Below are 22308 nucleotides of genomic sequence, written 5' to 3'. Positions count from 1 at the left end.
GTTAACAATAAAGTCAGCTAGCTTAAATGCTAACGCATTAGCGATAAAGTCTGCTGAATATCAGCAGAAGTGAGATCGGCGTATCGTGTAAATACTCTCTCATATACTTCATAAATCCTGTCCTGTATTTTGTTGTAATGCTAATTCTTCTGTTTGTCTATATTGCTCTTGTTTTGTTTTTATACTTTTACATTTATCCTAGTTCAATGCTTATTGTATTTCTGTTTCGCAGGGCTGAACACTTCATGGAAAAAGTCAATAAAATCTCAACACGATGGTTAATTCAAGCCCAAAAGTGTATTCATATACCATTTTTTAAATTTTATTACATATTGTCCTGACCTATACAATCCATCTGCAAACACAGATTAATTTTAAATGTCTTTTTTTTAAAAAAACACCTAATATTGCAAATTATATCACAGTTTCAGTAAAAATTATAGCAATAGGATGTTTATTCAAAATCATTCAGCTGTACTGTTTTGTCATTTCTTCATTTTTGTTGTTGCTTGGATTTCCCCGAATCGAATCTAATCTAATCTAATCTAATCTAATACAGGAATATTTGAATATTTGTCTAATTTTAAATAACAGTACATAAACAGCTTTGACATAGCATGGACATGCAGTATATGTATCTCTGGGACACAGCCTGAATTATCCAGATATTATTTATAAGACATGTCGTCCCACAGAGAGACAACTCAAATCTCACATCTGTGAAATATGAAGACACTACAGAAGCTCAAGCAAGGCCCAGAACAAACACACGTCTGCTGATAACAAACACACGTCCACCGGTAAATTTCTCTGTGAAAAGAATAAAAAAAAGAGAAAAAAAAGAAAATCCACCACCCAGGGAATTAAATTGACTGGCACTGCAGCGGCGATCACCATGTCACTAACTCGCGTCGCCTTTTGCTCTCTGCTCCACTCTCAGCTTGCACAACTGGGCACCGGTAACAAGGGCCAGGCCCTGAGCGCCAACACACACACACACACACACACTGGTCAGGAGACACAGCAAGGCATGCTGGGTAGTGGGAAACAAGGAGCATGAGGGGGGTTTCTGGTCAAATTGGCAACCCTGTGTCACCTTGTCAACACCTACGCGCCCGCGAACCCTCACATGTTGCCCCCCCACACACACACACACACACACACTTTTTACAGACAGCCTGCAAAACTCCGCCCACTTTGTTAGAGTGTCGCACCTGAGTAATGAGAAATATGGGCGAGCGAGAGAGGGACAGAGAGAGAGAGAGGATGACAGTCGTGGAGGCTGTTTTTAGCTGGTGCACAGAGTTCCTGGAGAGGTTTTCATAATTACTGCTGCGGTTATTTTTAAAATAAATGTCTTCTCTTCTCCAGAGGGAGCCTAATTAAATATTTTAAACTCTGCCTCGGCCAATTAGGGGTGTAAGTAAATATGAACGCGCTTAAAATACTGCAATAATGTCACCACGGCGTGAAACTCTGTATCGACAGGGACGATAGTTTCGAGCTGTAGTTAAGCCTCCGACCACTAGTTGACAGCAGATTGTTCACTTCTTCTTGTCTCTACTGTTAATGTTGCTTTTACTTTACAGGTTTTCTAAAACAAAACTTATTAAGATTGTTTCTCATATAACACCAGATGTTCTCCAACTATGACTTCCAAATGTTATGTAAAAGTGTAAGTTTATGAATTTTCAGACGCAGGAAAACTTAACTTTTCACATTTTACTTGACAAACTTGTAATATTTAGTTCATACATTGTTATTTTAAGTGCACTAAATGTAGATTGGAGCTAAAAACTGGTGTTTATTTAAGTTAATTTAATTTATTTGTTAATTTAATTTATAAATTGTTAATTTATTATTAAATGAAATGAATAAAAACCAAAAATATCACACACACAAACAAATAAACCCACATCGGTCCATTTATATCTTCTTATAATCTCACACAGTGTGCTTTTTTAAAGGATCAGTTCAGTCTATTTCAGCATTATTTGTATTTCTTCTAGTTAGTGCCTCTTATTTTTCTCCTCTCGGTCGTGATAATAATGTTTTAATTAGGTTTGACATGACGAGGGAAACAGATGATCCACCTGAGCAGCTGCTGCTGAGACAGATATCATCTCCATTTAACCACAAGTTAAATAAATAAGTTACAGCCACGTGTTTATTTATTTTTTCACAGTGAAATCCTGGTGAAATAAAGGATTCCTTACAGTTGCTGCTGCTGCACTGACTTTTAATTTAATCTGCATCATTGTTGTTGGAACCATATGGAAAATAACTGGTGTCGCAGTCAAACTGTTCCCCCGTCATATAATGTCCAAATTAGCTTTGGTAACTTTCAAATTCATGTTTTCTGTGATGTTTGTCTGGTCAGTGCTGAAAGAAAAGATACAAAAGTGATTTCTCTAAAGTTTACAGCAAAGATTTAAAGATTTAACAACCTCGTTATCATCGTACTATAAGTTTGGACGTGAAACTGATATTTTTTCAGTCAGAGCAACTAAACTGAGAGAGAGTGCGACTGAGAGAGAGTGCGACTTTTCTCTCTTTTTCTTTTTTTAAATGTCTTTTGAGTCGTTGCTGAATCTCAGCAAATGACACCATGTTGTTATTACTGCGGAAAAAAAACAAAGGCACAAACTGCTCTTATATATACATATATATACTATATATATATATGTATATATACACATATGTATATATATATATATATATATATATATATATATATATATATATATATATATATATACGTATATATATGTAGAGAGAGAGAGAGCCCTGTTGTAATAAAGTAGAATAATTGGTTAAATGTGCTGATGCCAATAAAGTAAATTTGAATCAGACTTTTTCAAAGCGAGCGAGAGAGAGAGAGAGAGAGAGAGAGAGAGAGAGAGAGAGAGAGAGAGAGAGAGAGAGAGGAGAGGGAGCAAGAGACAAACAAAAGAAAAGGAACAGGCAGAGGAGAGAGTGTGAGAGAGAGAGGCAGAGGGAGGCAAAGAGGCGGGTTGGGAGGCTGGGGATGATTTCTCTAGGGATGAAGGATGCTGGTGTGCATGTGTGTGTGTGTGTGTGTGTGAGGGTATAGGGTGCAGGGGAGAGGAAGAGGAGGATGAGGAAGGCGGTGGAGTAGGGGAGCAAGGGGAATATTGGCGTCAGGCAGGGAATGAGACAGAGGAGAGGAGAGGGAGGGAGGGGTGGTGGAGAGTGAGAGGAGGTAGGGGATGGGGGATGTGGGGGTGAGGATGGTGGTGTTTGAGGAAAGCGAGGCGAGGCAGAGCTGATTGAGATTCGGGGGCCTCCAGAGCTGCAGGCTCACGGCTGCTCGCAGCTCAGAGACGAACACGCTCAGTTATTGGAATTCTTTTTTTCTTTTTCTCTTTTTCGCCTGCACCCCCCATCACTACAACTCCCCCCCCTCCTTTTTCTAATGAATTAATTCTTCTCATCCAATTTAGGTGGCGATGCAAAGAGAGCAGCGCTGCAAGCGTCAAATTTAGCTTTTTTTTGTTGTTGACCGCGCTCGACCACTTCTGTTTGGGTTAATATCAGACACCCGTTATATTATTATTGTTATTATTATTATTATTGTTATTACTATCAACAACAACAAAAGACACTTCCTGTGTGTTCTGCGTGTTTCACCAACACAACATCACACAAACCACCACCCCTTTATACAACACCCCCATCAATCACTGCAGGATTTTATAAACATCATCCGTTTCCATTTCCAGAGCAAGAATGTCACCATAAACAATAATAATAATGTATAGCTACGCTGCCATGTTACCTGCCTTATGAGGAAAGTTCATTTACCTCATCTCAGCTTGAATTCACTCCTTCTTTGAGTCAACAAATGCATTCAGACTGAGAAGTGCACAGAAAAATCTTATCATGATATACTTACTTTTTTACATCATTCTATATCGATATGAATCAAAATCCTTGAATTTTGAGATATTTCTGCATCTCAAAGATGTAAAATAAATAATTAGGGCTTCAAATTTAAGCTGTGTTATTATTATTAAGTGACCTTTTACATAGAATTTAGTTGATTCCATGTATTTTTTGTTTATTTCACACGTTTATTCAATATAATCAATATGATGATTACCAATGCAACAGTATTTAAAGTCATCACAGATACCTGACTCTTAGACCATATCTCGTCCTGTCATATAAAGTCTATTTGTTTGGACACCAAAGCACAAAAAGGCAGATAAATGAATATGTGTGTATTTAAAAAACAAACAAAAAAAACATTAATAATTCAGCAGAAAGTCCTTAAAACTGAACATCTGCTCGTTTCTGCCCTGTGTGTAAACTAAATATCCAGTTTCAGCCTTCATACACTCTAAATAGGTCTGTAATTTACCATTATCTTCATAATTTTCTCGACTAATCGAGGAATCATTCGGTCGACGTGATGTCAGAAAATGTTGAAAAATGTTGACGTCCTGTTTTGAAATGTCTTAAAATGTCCTGTTTTTGTCCAGAAAAGATTCCGTTTTAATGATTTCTTTGTCAAATGGAGCAAAGAAACCAGGAAATTAAAAATTAATCGATTAATCGACTAATAGTTTTGGCCCTAATTCTGTATTTGAAAGTGTAGCAGTGAAACCACTGTCAAAAGACTATAAAGGACTTCATTTTATGTATTTGCTTTGTTTTAAACAAACGTATGTGAGTTAAATCAGTGTTGATTAATCATATTACATGTTACATGTTCTGCATATGATGTTTTTTTTGTTTTTTTACCAAACAACAACAAAAGACATATCCTGTATTTTCTACAGGTTTTACGCTCATTTACAACAACATAAGATCACAAACAGCCTCCACCAGCAGCTGCACCAGCAACAGCAGCACATTTACACATCCATCCCCAACCCCCCATCCAACCACTGCATGAATAATAAAATGCACAGAAACAGACGTGACCTCAGGATCCTCACATGTAGGCAGCCACTCATACACTCTAAAAAAAATAATGTAAGAGTTTTTAATATGTAAATAAATGCAAAATTTCCTGAGAAAATCACATCTAAATGTGAAAAACTGAGGCTTTTTCTTGATTAACGTATATGCTGTGTTCATTTAGAGAAGAATGGACTCAAAATAAAAGTGTTTGTCAGTGTGGCAGTTTGTGTGTGTCTGTGATGACATTCCTGCGCTGCACACAGTGATGCTCTGTCACAACAGAGCAGGAGGCAGGAGTAAAACAAGACAGCTTCATACAGTACCGTTTAAAAAGGTGGATTAAAGATAAACCTAAAACCTGATGTCTACGAGCTCTGGACATCATGCGAATGATCGAACTACAAAGCTGTAGATCAGTTAAAAAGACTTAAAAATCCTGAAAACATGCGTTATCTGACTTGGCATGCGTACTTCTCACTACCATACCTCCTAGACCGTTGTGATATCTAGTAAATTCAAAAACTATGGACTGACACCTGTCCAGCGTGTACCCCACATTTTGTCCTATGCAGAAAAATAGAGCTTTGTGCCCATATACTTGTCATTACAGTAGCCCCACAGACAAGATTCACAGTGCGTCACGAGTTTGTGATGTCAGCTTCACAGTACCGTAGTTCCTAAATGGTTGAAAAAAGAAGGTTATCTTGGACATTTTTTGACAATTCTACTGCCATAAATTCAAAAATGTAATAAGATTGTTGTGGCACCAACAACCCCTCATACACTTCCGCTGGCCCCACCTCTCCCTGCCGCTGTGTGGCACGCATCGCCCCTCCTACAGGTGAGTGGGCTGCAAGTCTAATGAGCTCTCCGTCATCGTGCTCGCTGAACGCACCGGAGGCTACTGCGGTAAGATGCGACGATGCCTCCGCCGCGGCGGATGATATGATGCGCACTGACCGAGCGAGTGAAGAGAGGGAGACAGAGCGAACGTCCACCGCTGTGTTCGGCTCTGACTGAGACGTTGGGACAGAAGGATTTAACTGCTGAGCCCCGCTGCACCGCTGTGATGCAGGCCGACTGAAGGATGCTCCAGCTCCAGGGAGGGTTTCATGGGCTTCGTCTGTAAACAGTGTGGAAGCGGAGGGACGTGAAGTGAAGGACACTTAATCCAAACCTGAAGCGGAGACTCTCTGAATCAAATGAGGTCAGGAAGCGTGAGGGGCTTTTTCCTGTGCTCATGTTGGCTGGGGATATTGGTTTTGCTGGTGCAGAGTGTGTGTGTGGTTGGACATGGGTCTGCTTCATCACAGCTACAGCAAGAGTGGGCTAAGTGAGATCTGCGTGACCCAAACCTTATATCTTACTGAGTCACTTGGAGTTAAATCCTGTGTGCTGTGTGGGCAGGAGGAGGTTCTTGTGGTGGTTTATGACCTCCAGTGTTTCATCTAAAATCCATTTCATGTGTCTGTTTGATGCAACAGCAAATCTTAATTGGCACCACGACAGACATGGAGTGAATACACGTTTTACAATAAAAGAAGGCCTGTTTCCGTGGGAGCAGACTTTGACAGACACCCACCACCACAAACAGGAGAGATGTAAATCTAGTGATTACAATTATACTGAATCACTTTTTCATGGTTAATCAGATCTGCTTGAAAATGCCTGAACTGTTTTATCTCCTGCCATGGTTCTCACAATTGTAATCATTTCAAACTGCTTCACATTTTTCAGACTCTCTAATGTTCTTGTTTTGTTTCGTCCCACTCCCCTGCAGGTCGCTTTGTGGCAGATGAGTCTGATGTGGATGTTTCTTCTCTTCATCGGGTGACTCAAAGATAAGGACAACTCTAGCTTCATGAAAACAACAATTTTTTGGCAAAAAAAAACTCAGTCTCAGAGAGTCTGAGAGTCTGAGAGTCTCATCGCTTGTGCTCTGTCTGCTTTGAATGTTCTCCTTTTGTCAGAATGAATCACTGAGAAATTCATCAGAGGATTTCAGCTGTTTCATCATCATCATGCCCACTGGATTTCTTCTCAACTTTGATCTTTCTACCTTTGCATTGTCACGCTCTAGATCAAGAATAGATTCCTGATAGTGGCAGTAATTCCTCTCACAGATGAGATTTCAACTTGACCTTACAGACTGAAGGATAAGTGAGCACAAACTGATAAAACATAGATGAGGCCAACAACAAGCATCATGCTCCAGCAGAATAATAACAACAACTACCCCTGTCTGAATATGTCGGGCTCCACCCGGGAGATGCTCCAGAAGTGCTCCAGACCCTCTCTGCCTTTCCCCAGTCGCCTGGAGCTAGGCCTCGGAGACCTGCCGCTAATCCGGGGCCTCCGAGCTTGGGCTTTGTGCTCTAAGAACCGCTGCAAGGCCGGTGGTGTTCTGGGAGGAGTGCAGGCCCCCACAGCCCCACCTGCAGGCCAAGGGAGTTCAACGTCGTGTCCCAGGCCTGCAGATGTGTACCTGAGTGGGGAGTGGAATCGCATGGGGTATGGACTTCCCTTGGGGCTGGATGCCCGGCAGGCTGGTATTGGAGCTTTGGTAACAGTTGCCTCTTTGAAGACCTCAGAGGGCAGCGGGAAGACACAGACTCAGTGCCTCTTCCTCCGGACTGAGAAAGGAAACTGCTTGTACTCGACAGCCAAGCCTGGTTCTCGGGCGATTACTGGTGCAGTGTCCAGTGGTGTTGGAGGATGGCTGAGAGGGAAGACAGGAGGTAGAGACAATCCTGTCGGGAGGAAAGACAATAGGCCAAATCTGATGGTGCAGCCTGGAGCAAACCGGGTAAGAGTGCGATCAGGCCGGAGGTGGAGGAAGTCTGGCAATGTAGCTGGCCGTGAGAAAGCGAGCGTGAGCAAAGAGAGGCGGCAGAGGAGCAGGGAGGGTCCTGCAGGAGAAAGGCAGGAAGAGCAGGACAAAGGAGGCCTGGACAGCCTGCAGCAGGACGGCAGGAGAGGCAGGCAAGAGAAGGAGGCAGTATGCAGAAGTCCCAGAAGCTTCTACAGTGTTTCTTCTAAAACCTATGCTCAGTGTGGAAGGAGAGCACAGAGAAAGGAGGATGAAGGTGAGGGAGGTGAAAATCTGAAAGCAGGTTTCCCAAGCGGACACAACAGTGATGGGAAAGGAATGAGGAAGGAGAAGCAAAAGAATGCGGAAGAGGAGGATGAGGAGGAAGGAGGCTTGTGTGAGTTAGAGTCTTCTAATTCTGTTTTGGCTGAATCAAAACCTGACCTAGAATCTAACTGCCTTCACCCACAGTCCCTCAGTGGCTGTGATGGTGAAGAGAACGTCAACAGCAACGAGGAACTGAAGATACAAACCTCTGACGGCGTTGAAGACATCTCAGAAAGAGAGCAGGATACAAACTCTGAAGTTATGAAAGTACACATCAGAAACGATGACTTCATTCATGTCCACTCTGGACAGTTGACTGACAGCTTTACATCAAGACATCACAGAGATTTTAGTGACAGGGCATCAACTGAAAACCCCTCTGAGGAAATACTGGCTAATGTAAACAGATTTTCTGATGTAGAGTCACAGAAAGAGATGGAGAGAGTGGTGGGTGAAGAGAGGAGCGTGAATGAGAGTCTTTCTAAATTCTCAAATGTGTCCAAATGTGAGGATGTCTCTCTGTCCCCTTGTCTTGCCTCCATAAGTACTGCAGTCTCTTCTGGGTCCTCTACTCCTGCAGAGGGCAGCATCCACTCTGCTGACCATGCGGCTGGTTTGATTAAAGGAGAAAAAGAGACCGACCGAGAGGGGCGTCCTCCAGAGGAGTCAGACCCTGCCATCATGGGTGTTGTCAGACTTGATCCTCTCGAACCAAACTGTGTGGCTGAGGAGGACAGCAGTGAAGCTCAGATTTACTTTCAAAATGAGGAAAACAACAGACAGTTGGAGGAAAGAGAAGCTCCCCCTTCTCCTCTCAGACACACAGATCCCTCCATCAGTGGGACCACAACTGAAAACAGTTCTGTGATGACTGAGTCTCAGTTGAGACACGAGGAGCAGGAGAATAAAGAGGAGACGAGTGGCAGTGAAGCTGAGGAGGTCCGCAGGAGGGAGCACACCTGCAGAGAGCTGGACAGTGCCAGTGTTAACCGCCATGACAGCGAGACAAGTGTTGGTGTCATACTGGAGGACAATTATGAAAAAGAGAGCTGTTCATCTGAGGACAAAGGGAGGCCACAGGGAGGAAGTGAGGAAGATGATGAAGAAGACGACACCTGTGGGGAAACAAATGTTGCCCACAGAGAAGAAAATGGAGAGATGAGCGCTAACACCTCTTATGTTGCCTGTGCCAATCCCATCACCTCTCATGCACTCTCTCTGGTTAATCCTGACCCCTCTCTGGGATCCATGGCAACCTGTGTGCAGGAGGAGGTGGAGGAGGGGGTGGAGCTCAGAGCGACAGCAGAAGACGGAGGTCAGGAAGGGAGCGGGAGGTACGGGAGAGAGCCTGAGGAGCTCTGTGAGGAGGACAGGGGTTCCACCCTGGCCACAGAAGACATACGGAAGGAGGAGGAGGAAGAGGAGGGGGAAGATGAGTTTGGAGTGTTCATGCAGGCGGAGGAAGAGCCGTTGTGGAGCGAGGGGATCAGCATGTCTGCCTCAGTGCCTTGTGGGATCAAAGAGAGTGTTGGTGAGTGTTGTGGTTTGTACTTTTATCTTTCTCTTTTTCTATGTCTGCCAAGCTTCCCCCTCTCTGTCTCTCTATATCACTTTCTCTCCTTATCTTATAGTTTTTCCTCTCGCTTTGCAGTTTCACTAAGTTCTAAGTCGACATGTGACGAAGAGCTTTGGGTAAAGCTGACAAGGCATCAGAGGCGCCAAGCCAAGCAGAGCCTTTGAAATATGTCAGAAATGCACGTACATTATTTCAAGGCATCAGCACCTTCTGTGTTGTGCTGACGTAACAACCACACACAAAGTATTAGAACGTTTGAACCTTTTGTACAGTGTCAGGAATGTGTCTACATGCACTGGTGTTAAAGGCCTAAGCCACTGGTTTAGCCCATTTACTACAATTTAGGTTGACTTTACAGTATATGACAGATAATTGTATGGACGATACAGCTGATGCCAATCCCAGCTGACATAGGGCGAAAAGCGGGTTAAACACTGGACAGGTCACCAGTCCATCACAGGGCCACAAAGAGACAAACCACCATCCACTCTCACTCTCACACCTAAAGTCAATTTAGAGTATCCAATTAAGATAATCCCCAAATCTGCATGTTTTTGGACTGTGTAAGGAAACTGGAGAACCTGGAGAAAACCCTCGCGCACACACAGGGAGAACATGCAAAGACAAAAGTGCTAACCTCTACACCAACCGCGTGGCCTCCCTGTTCATTTTTAATTTTTTCATTTAATGTCCCAGAACAGACAGCCTGCATGTGATCCAAACCTCTTTTTTAGACCTTATGAGATGGGACAGATTTGGGTAAAAGAGGAGAACGGACACACAGCAAAGGATCGCAAGCCAGATTTCAAATCAGGTCACTGCAGGAGGTTGGCCATCTTGGTTATTAACATACAGTAAATGCATCTGTTGCACTTTTACTGGACTCACCTCTGTCACCTGTCCCCTCAAACACAACCTACTTTAGATAAATGGACGTGATTGGCTTGACTATTTTTAGGATTGATTCAGAAGTGAGTGAGAGAGTGTTATAGAGAGTTTTATATTCACCACACGAAAATCTATTTTAGTTAAGATTGTCCCACGATGGGGACATATGGTGTTACAGCAACAACGATAGAAGTAAAGGCAATAAATAAAGCATATAGTTTAACATCTATGAATGTACAATAAGGAAAAATGTTAAATATTCAGATGATAAAAAAGTCAGTAACCAGAATTTGCAAACATTGTAAAGGATTGCAAATATGAGATATTGCACTTTTTAGTTCACCTTCATCTATACAGGTTATCCCATCGAGACACAGGGTCTCGTTTTCAAGAGAGACCTGTCACTGATAGGAATTGTACATATCATTTTAAATAGATATAAAACAAAAGGAAAATGGTTTGACATGTAACTTCTTAAAAACATAGTTTCAAATCTAACATAGTCGCCTCCTGATGCTAATTCAAGAGAATACATGGCTTTGCTTTCCCGACCCTGAGGCTGTCGTCCATTATGTATTTATTTACCATCTATGTTTTTTAACAACCTTTCATTAGAAAACACCAGCTAACATCAACCAAACCAACCAAATTATAAAATCAAACTGTTGAGAACTATAATAACTCTAGAATGTCTCAAATAAATAGCAACAATGTGACTTTGTTTTATTTTGGATCCCATCAGTCACTGTGCGACGCTTCAAAACAGATTATCAGATAAAATCATGGTGATAGCGACATCGGACTCATTCACAGAGAATCTGATGTTATTGAGTCGCCTCACTGGCACATAAATGTTTGGCTTCTTTGACCCTGTGTGCTTAGTTGTAGTTTCCTCACAGCCGATGTTAATCGGTCCTTATGTTCCCTCATTGCGCTCCTTTTAGTTAATCACCTAAGTGCAGTTTCCACTGCAGGGTGAAAGAGGCTTAGCTGAGGTTTACTCATTATTTACATCATCTTCGTTTATCTACACCTGACATCAGTGCAGTGAAGTCTTATGTAAATGGTCGTTGCACTGTTTGTGTATTTCTGTAATAAAAACTGTCAGGAGGTGATGTACTGAGTCACTGGTGCATCACTTTTGTCTTGCTACGTTTTTCTTAGATGGCGAAGAAACTGTCACAGGAAATGGAAATGTGAGTGTAGTGTTCAGCCGAGTGTGTTATGGTGTCTCTCTCACACTAAGCACATGTCATAGTTTTTCATTGCGACCGATGGTTTGAATTGGAAACTATTATTAAATGTCGTTTTTCAGCGTCGTGAGCATCACAAACACTGTATGTCATCACAGACAGAAATAACTGCTCTCCGTCTACACAGGTTTATTGTTCATCATGGTGTCCTGACACTGTTTTCATGACGTGAAATATAATCTCTGCGTTCATGTTTGTCAAAGTGACATTAATGTGACCGTGTAGCACGAAGTATTGTTTAGTTATAGTGAATCTGCAAATTATATTTTTAAAGTGTGCGGGGATGATATTAAGAGTCGTTAAAATACAGTGGTGTAAATAGGTCGAACAAAGTCAGACGAAGCTTGCGTACCACTGGTGGTACACGTACCACAGTATAAGAAATATTGAATTAATAATTCATGCTGACTGTGGGCCTTGAGTCTCCATAGGAATATAGTTTATTTGTGCAAAGTATAAATCAATCCTGACGTTGTTTGTTGACTTTCTTCACTTTTGACTTTTTTGTTGTTTGTTGACTTTTTCTTCAAATCTCCACTTAATAGTGTTCCAGTGGAAGTAACATTGAAGTTGTCCTGACCTGGTATCCTAACTGATCTCTCCCTCTCGTGCTATGCAGGTATTAATTATTCAGAGCGGGGTTAAGAGAGGAGGAAGCACATATTTGGTGTATCTGATATCAGCAAAATTATTTCAAGTAGTCTGTGATTTCTAGACTGTCTGTGGTGGCTGCTGAATCCTCTATCTTGACAAGGCAGGACTTGGTGATTATGATAAATAATTCACTTGTTCATGTTTTGACAAAAATAACAATAGTCTCTTTGTTTCCCTTTCTCTGGTGTGTTCTTTAGCTCGTTCACTCTGATAAAATATAAGTGTTGTATTTAATTATTTAAAAAAAAACTTACATCATGGTGAATGGTACAGTCTATTGTCTGCATGTATTGGGACGCCTGACCATTACACCAACAGAGACTGTAATGACGTATTCAAATACAGCACTTTCAAAAAGAAGGTGGAACTTCTTTTGCAGCTCTAACAGCTCCCACTCTTCTTGGAAGACTTTACTCAAGATGTTAAAGTATTTTTTCTATGTATGAGGTCAGGCACTGATGTTGGATGATAAGGCCTGGCTCACAATCTCTGTTCTCAGTTTGTCCCAAAGGTGCTGGATAGGGTTGAGGTCAGGGTTCTGTGTGGGTCACTCAAGTTCTTCCACACCAAACTCCAAGTCAAACCATGTCTATACAGTATAGTCCTTGCTTTGTTCATGTTGGAATAGAAACGGGTCTTCCTCAATCTGTTGCCACAAAGTTGGAAACATAGGCATTGTCCAAAATGTCTCGTTATGATGAAGTGTTAAGATTGTCCTTCATTAGAGATAAGAGGCCAAGTCCAAAGCCTGATTGAAACACCTGAATTAAATAACAGGTGTGTCCAAATACCTGTGTCCATGTACTGTAGTTTTTAACAAGCTTTCAGCAAATGAAACAAAAAAAGTCAGTTTCATGTCAGGAAACCAATGCTTTATCCATCCTTGTAATGAATTAGTTAAGTTTCAGTGGCAGGAAAAAGGAGGAGGAGCCGTTTGTGTGAATGCAAATGTTCCTAATATCTTTTTATGGAGATTCTCCTGTCAGCTCCTTAATATAATCTCTGGATAATAACTGAACGTGTTCCTGCATGCTCGAGCCACACGCCAACCCTCCTGGCCTGGATCCTCTGGACATTTTCCCAAGACAATGTCCTGCAGTGTTCTGGAGTTCATGTCTTTAATTTTGATCTGTCTCTCTGGCTCAGTCACAAATCAACCACAGTGCTGGATATTAGTTTATCCATGTCATCAGCTGTGAAAATGACAGATATCATTTACTGTTCATCAGACAACAGTATTCTGACTGTCTCTGTCTGTGTCTGTGTCTCTGTCTGTAAACAGGTCTGGGAAACCACATACCCACTGCTGAGTCAACCCTCTGGACACCAGGCTGGACGGACAGCTCGTTCCACCAATCAGACGACGCTTGGACCGCTTTTCCCCAGGAGTCTTCAGATGAAGGTGGAGACGTTGTGGGACAGTGGTGGCCCCGCAGTGCGGTGAAAGACAGGAGAGACGGCCTCTCAGCCAATCAGAGCGTGGTACGGTTAGAAATGTCTCTGTGCTGCTCAGACGTATCCATGAACAATCAGAATCCACTGACAAATTCTCTGTCGTAAATATTAGTGTGTTATAACTCCTCTCTTTGGTGACGACCCAGTGTCCTCATTGGAGACTAAGAACTCCTGAAATATTAACCTGTGATATTTAGGGCTTTTTAACATTAACATTCACTATTTTCAGACATTATGAGTCAAGCAAGTGAAAGGATTGATCTGTAGAGACTGAAAAACCCATGTTTCCTAGGTCATGTATCCTCCTGCAGTTTCCTATATCATCTTTGCGAACAGAGATGCTATGTCACTAATAGGTTTCTTTAAAAATGTAACTAGAGCGAGAGAGAGAGATGCAAATGCAACAGCTGGATCAGCGACTAGAATAGACTTCTTCAACAAACAGATAACCACTAAACAAATATAGCTTTCTTCAGATGTATTCTAGGTAAAGTACACACCACTCTATGCTAACTGAGGAATATGCTACACTAAATCCAAAGGTGAAGTGGAATCTCAAAAAAATCATCTTTGTTAAAACCATTAAGCTGAACATCAGTAACTGCTGATTAGTACACCTGCTACCATAGACTATGTATATAAAAGTAGACAGTTTGAAATGTGAAGCCCAGGAGGGTTGACTGGAGCAGTTAGCCACCAGGGGGCGCCTACTCTAGTTGCAAAAAGAACTCGTCTCAAACACTCGTTTCAGGTCTTCTTCAATTTAACATCATGTCAAGTTTTAAATTGATGATAAAACACGGCACATATGAGTGGACAGCAGTGTGATTGACACCTGATGCCATCTGACTGGAGCCTGGTTGCACGTGCGACTGTGAATCTCGACAGACTAGAGTTAGTTTTGCTGCTGGAACACTACGTACATTTTTATTTACGGTTGTTTTATGTTTGTGTTAATCTGACCATTTGTTTCATTGATTCACGGACTTTTAATCAATGGACCCACAGTTTAACGAGGCACAGCCTTGTGAGTGTTTTCAGACTTAAAATTTTGTCCAAGTGTCTCATGCCTTACTTACATGAATCTCAGTGTGAGCTGTCAGCACTTTTCTGTGCTGCAGGACGAGGCTCCCAGTGGACATGAAACACGGGGAAGAGATGCAGATGCAAATGTAGCTCTGCTCGCTGCTTCACTGACTCTTTTGGCTTTTTAATGAGTTGTTTTTCTTTGCCTGTAGATCTGTAATATAACAACCACCGACTCATGAGGGAATAGGGATGAAACATAAACCCTAAACATTAGAACACATGCAACATAATACCAGATGTATATGTTGAAAAATGCACATTTATGTGTGTTTACATCCACTGCGAATACTGGTAGTTAAGTCGCCAAGACGAGAATAGGTCAGGGGTGTCACACTCGAGTGACCTGGGGGTCAATGAGCGTCTAGTCTGGTCAAGAGGGGGCCAGTTTAGAGAAAAAAGTGGTCAATATGAGCAACACAATATTCCATCATGATATCACCATAAAGCTATTCATGATGATATTTCACAGACTTTCAAAGTAAAAGTGCTTGTTTTGACATGGAACATTGTACACATTGTACATGTAACATTGTAAAAGTTAGTTTTGAGTTGAGTTTTTCATTATGTTCGGCTTACAAATATAAGATGTTACATTTTTGCTACAAAGCCTGTGATAGGTCTTGTTCACCTAAGTAAGTTTGGTAAAATATTGTAGAAAAGTTATGGGAAAGCTTTGAAAATGAATGCGTGGGAACCCTGAATTCTGGTCTGTTGTGTTGTAGTAACCATGGAGATCTCTCTCTGTCTGTGTCTCCTGCAGGAGTCTGTCTTTGCCGAGTCCTTCCCCTCGCTGCCCGGCTCGTCCTCAAGTGACCGCTGTGACCTTGACACTGTTCCCACTCTGACCCAGCTCCTCAGAGGCAGAACCAACCAAGACCAGGGGTATGTGACCAGTCCACTGTGTGTGTGCTTTTATGAAACCAAAACGTTTTGATTTGCTCCACACTGATGGATTTGCTGCAGGTTTTTTTCTCCATGTGTTTACACATTCCTGCAATTTGTAATCCATGGAAAACATGATCTACTTTTATTTAGCTCTAGGTCAATGAAGAGCTGAATGAAGAGAAGACTGTGTGATGGGATGAGATTTACTCATTGCCAACAAAGTACAGTTTGTCCTAAAATGGATCAGACCTTCTGCCTACTTATTTATTCTTCATATTCTGTCAAGAAAATCCATTTTTGTGACTTTAAATGGCTCCACCGATTTAAAGTCACTAATACGAGAACTTCCTTGTCAGCATAGTGGGAATTTCCACTATTCTTCACCTGTACCATGCAGGGCTCTCAAATATAAATGACCTGGGAGCCACTGAGCATCTAGTCTGGACAGTAGGGGGCAGTCAAGTTAAAAACCAGTCAAACCTTTTTGGGAGAAAGCATCTGTTCAGTGTGGGTGAGCAATATGAGCTTAAAGTGGTGTCATGATTTTTCCATCATGATAAAGCAATGAGATTTTATTTGATGAGATTTTACACGATTTCAAAATAAAAGTGTTTGTGTTGCTTTGGGACAGTGTAGAGTTTACAATAAAGATTTATTTATGACGCAAAATGAATCCTAACAGAAAAAAAAACATACAGAAAAAGTACATTATAACTTCATATTAAGTTTTGGGCCGCATGAAATCAATTGGAGGGCCACAAATTTGAGACCTCTACTTTAACCTGTAGAAGCTGAGGGGGTTTTTTTTATGAGAAGGTTATTTCCTGGGTGTATGTCAATTAATAGGTCATGGAACAATTATGCTTTACATTCAGTACAAACATAGTTAAAAGAAATAGACACATACTGGTGTGTTAATATTTTTAATGAATGAAGGATTTTTGCTTTGACAAATCTGCTCAAATGAAACATTCATGCAAAAATGATCATGGATAACAGCAGTAAGTCATTATTAATATTATAAGTATGTTAGTTTACATTTTTTTTAACGGCATGTACATCGGCACTGTTTTAACTGAATTATCAGAAGTAGGAAGAGCTTAGGTAGTTTTTTTTTAGTATATACAGTATTATTGTGGCCACCAAGTGGTTAAGGGGGTGAACTGCATGCTGGGGAAAGACAGTGTCTGCACAGTGTGGTTAAAAGGGATTGGTTGGTTCACCAGTGTTTTCACTCTTACTGAATGTTTGAATTAAACTACACATTTAAATTGGAGCAGTTTGATGAATTTAGTGACTTGAATGTTGTGGCTGATGATCTGTGTGTGTGTGTGGTTTTCTCTATTTCACGGTTCACTGAAGAGTCGACATTTGATTCAACTTTAAAACATTTCTCTGTAAATGATGTTTATTGCTATTTGTAAACACCATTGTGTGTATTTCAGGGGAAAAGAACATATAAACAAACTTTCCCACAGAATGTGCAGCTAATCATGGTTTCCTTTGTGTTGCTGTGTGTGACCTCACAGGCTGTTGGACAGTTTCCATGACCTGAACAAAATGATTGGCCAGAGATTCAAGAGAGCCAATGGCGTGTCACGTGACCTGCTGCTGACGACGTTACACCTGGAGCAGCCGCACACTGTGAGTGAGGAGTGACAATGTGAAAATCCTAATGTTCACTGTCATTCTAGGCACATGATTTCCTCATGTTCACTCTCCATCTGTGACAGTTGGAGGTTGTTAAATTGAATTTGTAGATGCAGGCCTAGGCGAGGTGAGGTGAGGGATGTTCAGCTGCAACATGCAACTGTGTCATTTACACACTGCACCTTTAATGTGTCGAAACATAAAATCCGATTAATGTAAGGCTTTTCCCTTTAAATCATGATACACTGGTGATGAAATGCTCCTTTTAAACTTACTTTTAAAAAGAATAATACATAAATAATGTTTCATGAATTTGCCACAAAATATGTGAAGAGATGAGAAGTGAGGGTCCGTGGATTATGCATTTATTTATTATAAAATATATAATAAATCATTATTATATTATATATGGTATTTTATAATACTTATATGATATTATATTATATTTATTTGAGAAAAAAATAATTAAATTAAATCAAATCAAATTAAATTAAATTAAATTAAATTAAATTAAATTAAATTAAATTAAATTAAATTAAAACCTAATAAACAAATGGAAGAATATTTTTAAATGTCTGATTAGTTGATGGATATTAAATACTTTGAACAACAGTCCAAGCACAAAAGCTACATGGAAATAATTGAAAGTAAAGAACATTTTTGTATTTTCTTTTTTGATCAGACATTAATCGTCTGTTGTATGACATTTCACTGTGTTTTTACTTTTCAGGAAAGCAGAGCCGCTCCCTGGACGGCCAGCCTGCGCCTGTCTCCCGGCCTCCCCTCAGCCAATCGTCACGCTCAGAATGCCGCTGCTAAGCGACGGCTGTCGTACGACCACAACAGAAACGTCATGGAGTAACTTTGTGATGCGTGAGCAAACACAGTTTGAAAAAATTGCAGGACTGTGTCGGACGACAGATTTCTCTGGATTAATGACGTGTGAAACATGCTCAAACCCTATTTGACCTTTGTGCATCATCTGGTCATTAAAGCCTCAGCCACTGAAGACACGAGCAGAGCAACGCTGACGCCTCCAGTTCCTGTTCTCCATCTTGAATGGTGGAGTGATTTCATTACATGTGCACCACCTTGTTCTTCACCTGTGTTGATTTTAACTATTGACCTTAGTACCAGCAGGCTGTCATTGAGTAGATCCTGCTGCACCTGTGGTCACAACGCACTCGCCACCATGTTGGAGGAGGAGCCCAGTCCGTCCTGATGTTTCCTTCTGTTATAATATTAGATTAGATTTTTAGAAAGAAAAACTGAGCAAAAGTTTAAGAACATGACCATTACCCAGTTGTTGTTTTTTGTTATTATATTATAGCAGCACCAGTGATTAGAGTAAAAACATAGTTTCCCAGCTTTAATCCTGACTCCCTGTGTTAGTTGTTTATTTACATTTTTGTTATCGATTAAGAACAATATCATAGCATTTTTACACAGGGATGTAACATTGTCTGCTTCATCCACAGGAGAAGGTGGAGACAGTTTGACATGACCAGGACCACAGAGGACAGACTGCTGTCGTGGCTTCACAAGTGTTAAACCTGGTAGTTACTGTTTACGTGTTGTTGAATGCACAGTGTTGAAAAATGAAAAGTCTGAACTTCAGGAAGTAACACCGAACAAAGACGGTTGGTCAGGCTTTTGTTCTGCTGCTGCAGAATAATGAGCGAACACTTTCCAAGCAGCACTTTCACATGATGAGGAGCATCACAGTCTCCACATGTAAACACCAGGAAGCTGCTTTGAGATTAGAATGAAAGACAAGGTAAAAAGCAAAGTAAACAACAAGTATTACAATTCTGCAGCAGCATAAGAACAAAGTGTGTTTGGATTAGTGAAAAATTCAGATTTAATTTAGCTCCACAAAGAATAATCTTTTTTTCACTGTTTTTTTTTATTACGATCATAAATTAAGTATAAAAACAGCCGGAGAAACTGAGTTGTCCTCAAACTTTTGGCCAATAGTGAAGCAAGATTAAATCAACGTAGGCTAATTTAAAGAAATAATCACCTCATCGTTTCTGTGCTCAAGATGATTTTGAATGGTTAGCACGCTGGTTAACTCGCTTCAGTAGTTCTGGCTCCTGCTAAGTTGGATTCACTTGTTTGTGGATGTATGTTGTTGTTGTTTTATTCTCACACGTTAATCTTATTCTTATTCACCAAAAGTATTAAATGCAGCAAATGAGATGACGTGTTGTAGAATGTTTGTAGAACGGTTGCCGTGGAAATTGCAGAGAGTGGGAATTTACTGCATTTTATACACTTTGTTAAAAATGAAATAAAGAAATAATTTGCCCTATATTTGAGGCATTTGATTTTTGGCCAATTTTGTTTTGTTATTCACTGCTAACATGAAGCATGAAGGCAGATGATATGATGTGATACAGGATATGAAGCCGCTGTATTTGTTTTGGTTGGAGAGGGAGGGAGAGGCAGTGATGGGATTCTCATTCTCATGGTGATCTTTGGAACTGCTGCTAATCTTTATTCAAATATTCTGTAGCAGATTTTCTGAATCCTCCTCTTCACACACACACACAGTATGTCTGCATATTTCAGTGTCAAAGTTCATCATCCCTCTGTTATGAACAACAGAAATAAAAGAAAAGAAGAAAATGTACAGTATTTTTTCACGTGGCAGACAAAGTTACTGACGATGGGTGAACACATCAAAGTGAAGAATTTGCTTTTACTGTGCTATAGTTACATATGATAAAATTAAATGAAATAAGCCAATGACAGAAATGAAACTTAAACAACAAAGCTTGTCTTCCAGTTAGTGCCAACAGGAACCAGTGACGCTGTTAATGTTTACTAAGGTCACTAACTGCACTGACGTGAACTCAAGCACACAAAAACTCCAGCATGTGATGTTTTCTTTCTGATTTTGTTTGTTTTGTTGTCGTCTTCCTGACCCGCCGCCATGTCTATGTGATGCCACATAGTTTTGCTGTGAAGGTCACATTTTGGGCCAAATTTGAATTTATTTTTCATAGTATTGTTCACGTCAGTGACACGCTGCTCAGTTTTCAGTTGGACTTGTGTGTTTTCACCTCAGAGCGTTTGTTTTGTCTTACTTGTGTTTCATTTGTCAATTGTTATGATTGTGTGTGCGTGTGCGCCATCTGTAGACATTTCTGACAACGAGACAGACGAATATTTTCTGATCTGTTAAAATGGGGAATTAAAGGAGGACCTGTTGCCTTGGTAACTGATGTAATAAAAATGATACTGCGTGACGACTGCTACCTCAATTTGATTTAAATATCATTAGATGAAACCTCTGCAGGATATGAGTTGTTTGTTAAATTACTCTTTGTTAAATAATAATCACATTTAACAGCTCAGCACAGTCACTTGACAGACAGATTATATGACATGAAGCAAAAAACAGTCCTTTTAGCTCTTTTTTATCATTCAGAATGTCTTTCTCCTCTAAAAACCACCAGTAATGACCAATGAATAAATGATCATGTTTCATGTTTTTGCTGGTTGCATATTAGAAAGCTTCATCTGCCTCCATCTTGTCCTATCTTCTGTGTCCTTTTCTGTTACATGACCTCCTTTACCACATCCATGAATCTTTTCTGTGGTTTTCCTCTTTTCTTCCTGCCCAGCAGCTCTTACTTTATTTCCAAATCGTTCAACCTGAGCTGACCCTCAAAAATGCTCATTTCTAATCCAGTCCATCCTGGTCACTTCCAACGAACATCTCAGCATCTTCAGCTCCACCTTACCCTAACCTATCTTTTAGACAGTGCCAGTGTCGCTATGCCGTACATCATAGCAGGTCTCAGACCTTTTCGTTCACACTCATCTCCACCCACTCTCTTCTTCACCTCACTGTCCATTGCTGTGGATGGTTGACCCCAGGTATTTAAACTCATCCACTTTCCACCTGTCTCACTGTCAATCACACACAGGTGTTCTGTCTTCCTCCTGCTGTCCTTATTTCCTCTTGTCTCCAGTGCAGACCTCACCTCTTCCACCTGTCCTCTACTCTCACTACAGATTACACAGATTACATTTGCCAACAACATAGTTCATGGAGACTCCTGTCTGACCTCATCTATCAACCTGTCCACCGCCATTGCAAACAAGACAGGGCTCAGAGCTGATCCTTGATGTAATCCCAGCCTCACATACTTCTCTGCCACTCTTTCTTGATACAGTGTCTCCTCCATACTTCTCCATCAGCACTCTCAAAGCAAACATCACATGTGTGGTGATCTTTCCTCCAAACACAGATTAGAATGAGAATTAGAAGGTGAACGTTAAGTATAAAAGTTCTGCAGAAAAGAATTTAAAGTTCTAAAGAAAGAATTTGCTGATGACAGTGTCACAAGTGTGTTTGTCTATACTGGATAAGTCAAAAATTCTGATTTAATTTAGCTCCACAAAGAATAATCTATGATTCCCAGTTTAACCTGCTGGAGAAACTGAGGCGTATCTTATTCAATAGTTATGGCTCTTTTTTATTATTGGTCATTTGTTTCTCACATTCATCTTCTTCTTGCTCTAAAGTTTCTTGGACAGACACCATGGAAATAGAAGAATAGGGAGGTTACTACATTTTATGGCCATTTCTTTATTACTTGATGATAAAATGAAGCATGACGGCAGCTGCGTAGACAGTGTGTTTTTGTTTGGTTAGAGAGGGAGAGGCAGTGATGTGATGTGATGTTCTTCTCTGCTCTCAATTTACTGCTGCTAATCTTTATTCAAATATCCTGTAGTGGCTTTTCTATATCCTCCTCTTCAGTTTTTTTTCCTGCAAC

General features: G+C 40.7%; 1 protein-coding gene across 1 annotated transcript; it reads left to right on the top strand.

Moving 5' to 3' along the window:
* Positions 1-5773: 5773 nt before the first annotated feature.
* si:ch211-14c7.2 lies at positions 5774-20769 on the top strand. Its single transcript, XM_044032680.1, has 6 exons — positions 5774-6136; positions 6710-9596; positions 13719-13918; positions 15741-15862; positions 17395-17509; positions 18246-20769. Exons 2-6 carry the CDS (start codon positions 7115-7117, stop codon positions 18375-18377), a joined length of 3051 nt encoding a protein of 1016 aa, XP_043888615.1. The 5' UTR covers positions 5774-6136; positions 6710-7114; the 3' UTR covers positions 18378-20769.
* Positions 20770-22308: the final 1539 nt, after the last annotated feature.

The sequence above is a fragment of the Solea senegalensis genome, linkage group LG8 (assembly GCF_019176455.1).
Source record: "Solea senegalensis isolate Sse05_10M linkage group LG8, IFAPA_SoseM_1, whole genome shotgun sequence".
Lineage (NCBI taxonomy): Eukaryota > Metazoa > Chordata > Actinopteri > Pleuronectiformes > Soleidae > Solea > Solea senegalensis.
This window is presented reverse-complemented; position numbering and strand designations above follow the sequence as displayed.

Excerpts from the sequence above, each read along its gene's own strand:
- si:ch211-14c7.2 (XM_044032680.1), top strand. The coding sequence starts at position 7,115 with ATGAGGCCAACAACAAGCATCATGCTCCAGCAGAATAATAACAACAAC. Across the intron at positions 15,863-17,394 it reads AGAACCAACCAAGACCAGGG|GCTGTTGGACAGTTTCCATG; the intron begins GTATGTGACCAG and ends GTGACCTCACAG. Across the intron at positions 17,510-18,245 it reads ACCTGGAGCAGCCGCACACT|GAAAGCAGAGCCGCTCCCTG; the intron begins GTGAGTGAGGAG and ends TTTACTTTTCAG.